The following is an 11,947-nucleotide window of genomic DNA, read 5'->3' on the forward strand; positions in this document are numbered from 1 at the left end:
CTTTCTGTCTCTATATTTTGACTTCCTCAGTCTCCCTTTTCGTTTGTCTCTTTCTTTATTTCTATTTTTCGCTCTATTGCTCTCTTTATCTTTCTGTCTCTTTATTTCTCTCTATTTATTTCAGTCTTTTTATCTCTCTTTATCTCTTTCCGTCTCTTTATCTTTCTGTCTCAGTCTGTATCTTTCTGTTCATCTCTTTTTTGTCTGTCGCATTCTCTTTATCATTCTCTCTTAGGTTTTCTCTTTATTTTATCTCTCTCTTACAGATATACTATTTTTCTCTTTTCCTCTTTTCACTTCGTCTCTCTTTCTTTATTCTTTCTCTGTTTATCCTTATTAATCACTTTCCGTATATTAGTCTTTTTCTGTCTCTTTTTTCTCTGTTTATCTTCCTGTCTCTTTCTTTATCTATTTTTGTCTCTCTCTCTTTCCCTTTTTATCTTTCTCTATCTATTTCTTTATCTCTCTCTTTCTCTGTTTATCTTTCTCTATCTGTCTCTTTCTCTCTGTTTATCTTCCTGTCTCACTCTGTTTATCTTTTTTGTTTCCCTTTCTCTATCTCTCTTTTTCTCTTTCTGTCTCTATCTTTCCCTGTTTATCTCTCTCTCTGTTTATCTTCCTGTCTCATTCTGTTTATCTCTCTTTGTTTCTCTTTCTCCGTTTATCTTTCTCTATCTCTCTTTTTCTCTTTCTGTCTCTCTCTCTTTCCCTGTTTATCTTCCTGTCTTTCTCTCTTTCTGTTTATCTTTCTTTATCTCTCTTTTTTCCGTTTATCTTTCTATATATCTCTCTTTATATCTCTGTCCTCTCTCTCTTTATCTCTTTCTGTCTCTCTCTATCTCTCTTTTTGTTTCTCTCTGTCTGTTTCTCTTTCTCTCTCTCTTTTTTTTTTATCTTAAATACTGAAACTTCATAAAAATGTCTTCTAAGAGGAATTTGGTGTCAGATTTCACTTCAAAACAGAGTGCAAAGAAGCTGTCGAAGTCAAGATTATATCGCAAAGAATATGAACTTCTCCCTAAAAATATTCTTTTCATTATTTCGTAACTGTCGCCATCTACCGGCATATTGCATTAATAATCTGTTTTTAATTACCTTACTTAAAAAAATCACTTTCTCTATTAGTATTTATGAGATTATTGCAAAAAGGAGGAAATTTATCGATTGTTCTCCCTTCCCCAGTTGCCAGAGTGGATATTCTAGGACCTCAGCCGCTTTATGTGAAGACAGGGAGCGCCATAAACTTGACATGTGTCATCAGCCAAAGTCCAGAGCCCCCCGTATTTGTTTTCTGGTACCACGACGACCGCATGATTAACTACGACTCTTCCCGAGGTCAGATCACGATTCAGAAAGCCAGCGGAGACACGGCAATCAGCAGGCTATACATTAAAGACGCCCAGTCTGCCGACTCTGGAAATTACACCTGTTGTCCATCAAACACAGATGCAATCAGCATCTCGGTTTACGTTTTAAATGGTGAGTACCCCTCGATATTCGATTCATCAGCAACTGACATATTTATTCAACAATATATATATAAAATAAGGTTCGTCGAAGAATATTACAGCATACACTGCCTGGTCACTTTATTAGGATCATGTCGTAATCGGGTCCAAATATTTTTGGACTTGAATGAATTTTATTTAAAATTCTTTTATATTAATGTATCTTCGTAGGAGCATTCATTTTATATTATTTTATTTTTATATTTTCAAATTGTTATTGTTGTATTATTTCTCCCTGATGGGGGGGGGTCCATCCCGTGATGGGTACTGGTACCAAGTGCACAGGTGGTTGTTATGTCTGGTGTTACTGTTGGTCGAGGAACTCTCTGACTATTCTACAAGTGTTCAGGATTGCGACTTTCTAGAGTTCCTTGTAGGTGATCGCTGGGAGACCTATTGCTGCTAGGCTGTTATGTAGGGTCTTTGGCACCATACCTGTGGTTGACACGATGATCTGGATGGTCGTTACTTGTTGCATATGCCACATCTCTTTGATCTCCTGTCTTAGGTTCATGTACTTCCTGATTTTTTTCCCCCATGGGTTTTCTGCAGGTTGCCAATGTTGGGTACCGCTATGTCAATCAGATAGGTAGCCTTTTTCTTCTTGTCGACAAGAGCTATGTTCCGTCTGTTGTGTGGAACTGTCTTGCTTGTTATTATGGCCCCGTGCCAGTACAGCTTGTGGATTGGGGTCTTTAGTACGGCCCGGGATTCATGCTTGTAATACGTTATACTTTCTTTGATCAACTGGTATTTCCTCGCTAGCTTCTGATGTATTATCCTGGCTACCTGGTCGTGTCTACGAGTGTACTCAGTCTGGCTGATCACCTTGCGTCCCTCGGTGATGTGTTGGATCGCTTCTGAGGCCAGGTGGCTTCGTCGACATGTGTCATCGGACACTCCGGGCTCCTGTGCGATGTACATGTATTTTCTATAGTTCCTGGTGTTGATTACCTGGTCTTGTATAGTGAGCATGAATCCTTCAGTCTCGGGGAAGAGCATCCCACTTGTGAGTCATGCATTGGAAGAAATTTTATCTATGTGATCTTGATGGAGATCGTTGTACTGTCTGCCATGGAGTGTGTTCTTTGTCCATCTTTCTAGCTTCGTTTGTGCCTTCTAGATGGGACGGGACTCCTCGCTTAAGTTGAGTGTAGTATGCCGCTTGTCTATCTTCTTTATTATCCTGGCAGAGTGCTGCTATATGTATTTCTAGAAGTAATCCTTCAGGTTAGCTATCGCTGTTTTCAGTTTCTCGATAAGGTCTATCAGGCCCCTTCCTCCTTCTTTCCGGGCAATCATCAGTCTCTCCACGGCTGACTTCGAGTGATATTGGCGGCCCTTGGTCATCATTGTCCTTGTTTTTCACCAGATGTCCCTCAACACGGCGTTAATCCAATCTATGATGTCGAAGGAGTCAGAAATTTGATTAACATTATTAATTACTTTATTTTATTTTTTTTTAATCAATTTATTACGGTTTTCCTCCTCACCTCTGAACGGCTGGTATCCAACTGATCCTAGAGATCGTCGGGGGATTCCAGCTTATTTACAATCTACGTCCTCTTTAATTTTGCTTTCCCCTCATGGTCTTACATACTTCAATCAAATTCCCCCCTAAGGTGTTAAGTTACCAAGCGCTGCACATCAAATCTAAGCTGCTCCGCACAGGAACAGAGCTTAGTGGCCTTTTCCAAAACTTGTATATCTTTCTATAGATGCAGCTTCCAGATCTGGATAAAAAATTCCAAGTATGGTCGCACCATCGTTTATTTAGAGAGCAATAATGTCCTTTTCACTCAGCTTCCAAAATTCCGATAAATCATGAACAGAACACCGTGCTCTTCCTTCCTCCTGAATATTACACTTCATGTTTTTCTCTGTTGTTATCCCCAGCTCTTTATTATCCTAAACATGCTTCAATTTCAATTCCCCAAATCTAAAAGCTATTCTTGGGTTCAGTTCATGCAAATTTTCAGACGGTACTTGGAGTCAGTCCAAATCCTTTTGGAGCAGAATAGCATTCTATTGACCGTTAACCGCCCTCCCAGCCTTTAATGGTGAACAAACTCTAAGAGCTTCCCCTGTATTTCGTCATCAGTATCATTTAGGAATATAAGAAACAGACGAGGTGCGAACAGTGATCCCTGAGAAACTCCACTTGCCACTCCATTCCACACTGAATAATACTCATTTATAACCACTCTGTCTTCTACCATTAACCAATCTCTAATTCACTGATGGATCTTCCCTTATGGCTCTTCACTGATGGATATTCCCTTATGGCTCTTCACTGATGGATCTTCCCTTATGGCTCTTCACTGATGGATCTTCTCTTATGGTTCTTCACTGATGGATCTTCCCTTATGGCTCTTCACTGATGGACCTTCCGGGCCTTCTTTAATTTATACAGTAACCTCTCACGAGGACCAAAAGCCTTTCTAAAATCAAAATATACAAAGTCCACTTGTTTCTTACACACAAATGCATTATATTTCGTCATTGTAATATACCAGATAATGAAGTAAGGTGTCCCTTTCGAGAAACCATTCTAAGACCCATTTACGATACTATTTTTGTCGAAGGGTCCCCTATTGCGTCTTCAAACACAGATTCCATAATCTTACCAACCACAGAATTCAAACTGAGCAGTCTATAATCCCATCACTGTTTTGCTCCTCCCTTCGGTATTTTGAAGACGGTCTGGGACAATAATTCGCGAATCTAATGATGACCTCATTAACATTACTAATGGTTCTGATGCATTCATTTGATGTCTTCTCAAGATAACTGGAATATGCCATCCGCCTCTGTGACTTTACGGTCTCTCAGCCTCAATAGCTTTCGGACAGGTGCTTCTCTGATATCATTATGTCACCTCTTTTACAGAAATTCAACCTAACTTCGCTATTCCTTCTGTGGTTTCGACAACTGAAGCTATGGTTACTTTTAGGATATATTTCTCTTAAACTGAGTTGGGTGTAAAATTTATTCTAAGTTCAAAAACATAATTTTTATGTTGGAATATTTTTGTGAGAAATTATATTAGTGCCACAAGCTCTGTTTTCAACCAATATCTTTCAAAATTTCGTGTCAAGGATCCCTTCACAGCTTGATTGAGTTCCTCGCTGAGAAGCGAGAGAAAAAAAGCAGTTACTAAGAAGCTGATGACAATCAGCGCTGCTCTGACAGACCTGATAAATTGTTTAAGCTTAAGTTGTTTTTTTATAGTTCGCCAAAGTTATTAGAACGATAATTTATTATATGCATTGAAAATACGTGTCAGTCTTTCTCCCCAGAGCGTAACCAAATATACCTTCTCTATAGATTCATCAAAAGAAGAAAAAAACTTGTTGGCACTGTATGTGTGTATATATGTCAAATCCCTGTCTCAGTTCTAGATGAAGATAGATTCTTATTGACTTCCCTTCTTATAATTGAAAGCACCAGAAATGTAATTCAGCGCATAGTGTCTCAACCTTCTCCAGCACATATCTATGCTGGAGAAGGTTGAAGTCCGATCCGTTATAAAACTTCTTCATTTGCAAGTAGCGAAACAAATTCATGAGGAGATTAAAGCTGTATATGAGAAGGATTATCCATCGTATGAGACTGTGAAGAATTGTAAAAGGCAGTTCAGGTGTGCACGATGGCCCAAAAGAAGGAAGGCCCATCTCAGCCACAGACGTGTGACTATAAATCTTATAGCAAATGAAGTGACATTAGCCATGGTTCTATTTGCGCCATAATGCACTTGTCTAAGGTGGCAACTCGATGAGTTCAGAGATTGTAGACACCACCCCAAAAGCTCCACAGGAAGGAGTGTTCCGCACAATTGTTGGAGCTTTGTAGAAAAAATATTGATGACTTTTTTGACCGAATTGTAACAGAGGATAAATGCTAAGCACATCGCTATGACCAAGGAAGAAAACAGATGAGCAAACAATGGAAACATTCATTTTTTTACAAAATCCCCCAAAACAGCCAGAGTCAGTTGTCTGCCAGCAATGTATCTGCTTTTGAGAAGATACTAAAGGTATCATTCTTACAGAATAGCTCTCCAAAGGCAACAGCAACACTGGAGAGCACTACAGAAACTTTCTAGGAAAGTTAAGAGAGACTATCAAGTTGAAGAGATGCTGGAAGCTAACCCAAGGTGTCCGCCTCCTGGCCGAAAATGCTCCTGCTCACAAGACTGCTCTCGCAGAGAACTTTGCAATCAAGTATGGCTTTAAAAATATACAGCATCCACCTTATTCTTCACCCCCAGTCTTCTTCCTCTTCCTAAAATGAAGAAAAAACCATCAGGAGTCCGCAGCTTTCAGACTGATGAGGAGGTGGTTAACGAAGGGAAAGCTTTGCTTTCTTCTCAAAGTGAACAGCTCTATCCAAGAGAAAGAGCCTATCCACAGATGGATAAAATGTGTAGCTCTAGAAGCTAGCTGCACAGAGAAGGATGAAACTGCAATCCAAGTTTTGAAATCTCTAACCATAATTCTCAAATATTTCAAATACAGATTTCTCCTCGTATTAATTAGGTAACTGTTTAATTATATTTACCCCGTGAAGAATTTTATTAATAAATTTATTTTATCAATCATTAAAAATTAATTTTTAAAACGTACAAGTTTAGTGATTTTGTTTCTATAGTATGATCCGATTAAAGTAATCCTGGGAGTCGATTTGTCCACTATTTCTGTGATCGAAGCTAATAATTCCGTTGCCCCACTTTCGGGAAAATTCCCACCTCTCACCATCAGCTCCTATAACCTGTTTCATGGCGTTTTCTCCTTCCTTTCTGCAATCAAATGCTGATGCCTCCTCCCCAGAGGCATTTCAATTTTTCACTTGACGTCATTCATCACTTCTGATTCAGTTCGCATGGATAATTCCTTTTCTGCTAGTTGGAGAACTTGCAAATCTCCGAAGAGATTTCTGGAGTGATGGCTTCATTCTGCCTTTCAAATATTCCAGATCTGTTACTTTTCTTTTCTCAAAAGTCGGTCATGCTTTTAAAGGAATTCAAACCGGATATTTTAAACGCTTTGCCCACTTTAGTTGTAAACAGTTTTTTCTGCATTCTTCGTGTGTCTTTGATTTCTCAAATGTTACATGTATATATTATTTCAAGAGTGCCTTTAGCCGATGGCTGATTTGAATCTTTGATACTTACATCAACAACAAATAGCAATCCGATGTATGGTCTGTGGATTCATGGTCTGTGGGCACACACTATAAGTACACAGAATTGAAGGGAGTTTTAAATTCCGTTGACCTATGGACTCCCATTTTCAACATAGGGATGGCAGATAGGTATGCGGGGCCCGTGATTTGCCTTGCTCATCAATTATAACGCCAAAATAAGCATGATGAGCTTTCTTGTAAAAGTCAGTGATAGTTTTATCTCAGATTTCGTGGTGAAAGATTTATACGGATGCAGCAGAAGGCATCAGGAATTGATACACAGACACCAAAAACAATATCTGGAAAAGTCTAGTAAATGATTGCTAATAATAATGATTCAATAAAAAAGCAAAAAAGAGCAAATCAGGCAAGAAAATAACAGGGGAGGATAATTTCAAATAATCTTTTCCATCATATTGAAAGGAATAAAATAAAAAAAGAAAAAGAACATCGAATAAGACTTTATAAAATTGACTAAAATCGAAGGAACACTTTTCCATTTCAAGTTTTTTTTTTTTTTTTTTTTCCATTTGAAGTTCTTATTAAGAAAGTTCTTGATTACTTTAATAAGTAATAAAGAACTTCTGGACTGAAATTCTTGTTTACTCCAGAAGTTCTTGATTACTTTTTATAGTAATCAACTTTAAAAAGTAATCAAAAATAAACATTACGTATTAACATTTAAAACAACTAAAAATAAATCAGTTTTTCAAGTTTTGCAAATATTCAATCTCAAATTTCCATTTTTCAAACCTAATATTTATTGATTGGTCAACCAACAACCAATGAGTTCAATGATTTTTTTTTTGTTTTTATTTTGAAAGTAAATTAAAGTAGTTTTAATAAGTTGGATTTCATATCCTTTATATAATAAATAATTTTTTAAACCTGGACATAATTAAGAATTATTTTAACTTTTATCATGTATATAATAATTGCATTAAGATATTTAATGAAATTAAGAGTAATACAAAGTTAATTTATCTTTTTTTTATAAATATAAATGAAATGAGAAAGAAAGAGCGCTCTTGATTTTTTCCTTTATCTTTTATTATAAATATCAATAAAGTGAGAAATGCTAGAGCACCTCTATGAGCTACAGGAAGCTTTTATTCATTACAAAAAAATTGACAGAAAATAAATGAAATTAAATATATTTTTAACGTTATTTATACAATATAAATAAAACAAAATTTATTTATACAAACGCTTATAAATCGACATATCTCTATTTTAAACTTAATAATTGCGGATGAATCACCTTTTTTAAATAAATTCTTTAAAATTTTATCCAGACGTAATTTATAATTATTAAATCGATATATTTGATTTATCATTACTATTAATAATAATTAACATTAAAAAAAAAACAGTTTTTCAAAATAATTTTAAGCAAAATGAGATTGGTCAACCAACGACCAATAAAATCAATGATCTTTTTGTTTATTTTAAAATTAAAATTAAAGTAGTTGCACTAAATTGTATTTCATATCCTTTATATCATTTTAATATAAATAAATTTTTAAAGCATGCTGATAATTAATTATTATTATAACTTTTATCATGTATGTAATATTTGCATTAAGATATTTAATGAAATTACGAATAATAGAAAGATAATTTATCTATTTTTATAAATATAAGTGAAATGAAAAAACAAGAGCGCTATCTTGATTTTTCTTTATCTTTTATTATAGATATAATTGAAGTGAAAAGTCTAGGGCTTCCGCTTATGTTTTTTTTTTTTTTTTTTTTGTTCTTACAGGTGAGAAGCCAGCAGCCATGCAGCATGACGCAAATACGTCACGGTCGCCATCTTCCTGCCTCAGAGCGACCTTTTGGTTATTATTGATTATTCGACTTCTCCTTTCATTACAGAGGTGACGTTAGTCGTTTCAAAATCATGCGGTATTCATAAACCGCTCAAAACTTCTCTAGTCATACAAATCAAAACTGGTAAACGTGAATATCTGATCGTGGAGGGATCACAGTGGACTGTTTTTTTGGTGTTTTTCGATCGTCGGTTTGTGTTCATTTTATTCCCCCCCCCCCCTCTCAAAGGTGATGCCATTCAAACGAGACGAGTGGAAGTTATTTGATAAGCTGTGTACATATTTATTCTATTGGGGAAATATGGCGTTCAGTTACCTCATTTACATATTATTCTTACGTTCAGTGATCCTAAGAACAACTCGTGCAAAATAAAACCCGTCGTTGTCTGTGTGTTTATCTATAGTTCAGCTTTTCGACACCAGATGGCAGCACAGACACACAGTACATCACATCTATCAAAACCACACATAAATAATCCAACAGTTAATATTATATCGTCACAAATAATACCTCCACAGACTTTCAAAAATGAGTCATATTTACGTAGCTCTTTGGTCAGTTATAAAATGTACAGAAAGTGAGAATAAACTGGCTTATGAAACACGAGTGTATCGAAAAGTCGAAGAGATTTTAACACGAAATAATTAATATAATGTGAACGAATGACTGAAATTTTTCTGTGCATCTAGAAGATTAAGTGCACAAAGATGAATAAAATTTTTGTAATAATCTGGTTTAAGGCTCAATTTATTCATTATTGTGTGAATTTATTATCATTTTTGTATTACTTTTGTATTGGATCAAATACACCAGAAAACATTGCGGCTAGGGCGACAGAGGCGCTATCTATCCATTCAGATTGTAATTAAATTAATGGACGTCATCAGATAGGGCGACTGGAGCGCCATCTATCCACTCAAATTGTAATTAAATTAATAGACGTCATCAGAATCAATTTAGTTGGTTCTTAATATTTTCTACAAATATCAGATAATTTTTATACACTAATCAAAAAAGTTCAGTTTGTTTTTGGGATTTAAGTTAAGCGGTACAATGCACATTTTAAAGAGCACAGTCGCTAAAATGTGCATTCTACTGACCCAGATAATTCAATTTTTACTGCTGATGGTGTGACCTTTTATCGATTAAGTGACCTTGGCAGGTGTCCAGCAATGTCTACACGTAACATAATCACCGACGCTCCAAGGTACCCATTTGCGTGGCTCCACCACGAATTGATGCTTTATGAGCAACTATTAGGCAACAAACTCGTCTTCATGGTTGGGCATTGAATAAACGACTGGCTGAAGATAATGCGATTTATGCACAGTTATTATAAACGGATTATCGGATTAAGAAGTTTTAATAACTGCAATAAAACTGCATCCTTTTTACTTTGCAAATTTTATTGATAAATAAACCTGTTTCTTGATTTAATTAAACAAAAGGAATAATTAACATTAGGCTTAATAAAGGATTATCTCACTGGTAATTTCTTGGAGTTCGATTAATAAGCTATTAATACATGGATTATTAAGATATTATGTAATAATCCCGGATATGTCGATTAATAAAGGATTTATATATGGACTAATTAAAATTAATGAAGTAGTACATCGTGGCGTTTATGAAAATTCGTGTACAGGATATCGTGAAGTAAAGAATTATCCCACGTGACTTTCATAATGAGATAGTGTCAGATTAATGTCTTAATTGTCTTATAGCACATTAAAACAGATTTTGTCAAATAAGTCTTTATATTAAAAACTGTTTTAGTTAAAGGTGATAAAAAAAAGTTAGAAAGCTGCTTTTGGAAACATGGATTATAAAAATGGCCTAAACCTAAATTTTGTTTCTTCCTTAACCTAAATGTTAAGGAAGAAACAGAAAAACTTAAATCATAAAAGCTGTCAATAAATTATGATCAAGTCTTAGTGAAACGAATTAATGTCTTAGTAATCCGCAGAGTTAAGAAATTTCCATCTCAAATTATAGAATTCAATGTCATTGTGTTCAGATTTATTTGCGCTTCATTCTCTACGCATTCGCGACCTTCCTTGAGTGATTCCCCCCCTTCGAACTTAAGTCCGTGAGTGACAAAAATAACAAGGCGTTTAACAAATTTCTTGGAGAGAGAATTATTAATAGTGAGTAACAATGACAACTAATTTTAACAACTTTTCGAAAATTAAAAATATATTTTTTTAAATCTTTAATCTTATTTAAGATTTTAAAAAAAATTACAAGGTTCGGCAATAAAGTTCCAAGACTATTTTTGTCTTCATGTGGCTCTATGGGCACAAGTTTCGCTCTCGGATTCTTGTGTTGCCCTTCTTGTAAGATGTATAACAGTATAGTGCCGAGTGGTCGTGTTTTGTAGCCATGCTTCCATTTTTGCAAAAGTGGAGTAGTGCGATGGTGTTCTGAAGATGGAAGAAACATTTAAAAAATCTCATCAGAGTTTTAATAAACTTTGAATGTTGCATGGATCTTTGCTACAGGATGGAGTACGATCAATGACAAACAGCGGACCAAGAATTAAATGTGACCTCTGGGGGATAAATCTAATCCACTGCAACACAACACCCCTATGAAATCCAGAACTCTCTGCTAAACTAAATAACATCCAACCAGTTTCTTTCTTTTTCCCAATAGTGGTGTCCCCCAAGGTTCCAAAAAATGGTCCACTTTTTGAAACCACAGATACTTTTTGGAAACGAATTGAAGTTATGTAGATTTAAACCCAACTAGCCCCAAGACGTCGATAGATTTCAACACACCGTAAAGAAACTCTTGTAGTGGACAACAGGAAATGGATTTTCAATAAACATTCCAGATGCATCTCGGTTGCTTTCTCTTCTTCTACAGACCACACCAAAAACAAGACAATTTACTTCATAGGAATAGCATGCATTTAAGACATCTGTCATTCAAGAAGTCATGTTTTATTTGTGACCGTTTAATAAACAGTAACATAAGATGACGATGATTTGTAGCGTGTTATTTTCTCGTTTATTCACAAAGTGATTAAAAAATTATTGGACATAGAATATCGAAAGACTATTGACCCAATGTTATCTAAATATCGACTTTAAAATCAGTAATAAATAAATGGCAAAACACGTACTGCAGAAGTAAAAATAAGGTTTGGCATAAGTGCATGGACCCTTCCAGCCAGGTATCAACAATGCTCGTGATAGTCACGATGTAATGGTGTGCTGATTTTTTTTTTCTGATTCAAATGGACTCTTCCAACAAGATAATGTGCCTTGTCCCAAGGACAGAATTGAACAGAACTGGTCCAGTGAATTCATTCTACTGCAATGGCCTCTCCCGTCTCCAAATCTCAATTCAATTCAGTACCTGTGGGATGAAGTGGAACAATTTATTCGAAATAGATATCTGCGCAACAATACAATTTG

The 11,947-nt window shown here is 35.5% G+C and overlaps 1 protein-coding gene across 1 annotated transcript in view; it reads left to right on the forward strand.

Moving 5' to 3' along the window:
- LOC150085236 (protein amalgam-like) overlaps positions 1 to 9,146 on the forward strand; it is a 163,500-nt gene extending 154,354 nt beyond the window's left edge. The window contains exons 4-5 of the mRNA XM_090373106.1: positions 1,183 to 1,479; positions 8,458 to 9,146. Coding sequence (XP_090229232.1) covers positions 1,183 to 1,479; positions 8,458 to 8,576 — 416 coding nt within the window. The 3' untranslated portion in view covers positions 8,577 to 9,146. The remainder of the gene's footprint in view (positions 1 to 1,182; positions 1,480 to 8,457) is intronic.
- Positions 9,147 to 11,947: the final 2,801 nt, after the last annotated feature.

Source organism: Mastigoproctus giganteus, chromosome 5 (genome assembly GCF_048544385.1).
Source record: "Mastigoproctus giganteus isolate SK-2022 chromosome 5, ASM4854438v1, whole genome shotgun sequence".
NCBI classification, from domain to species: Eukaryota; Metazoa; Arthropoda; class Arachnida; order Uropygi; family Thelyphonidae; genus Mastigoproctus; species Mastigoproctus giganteus.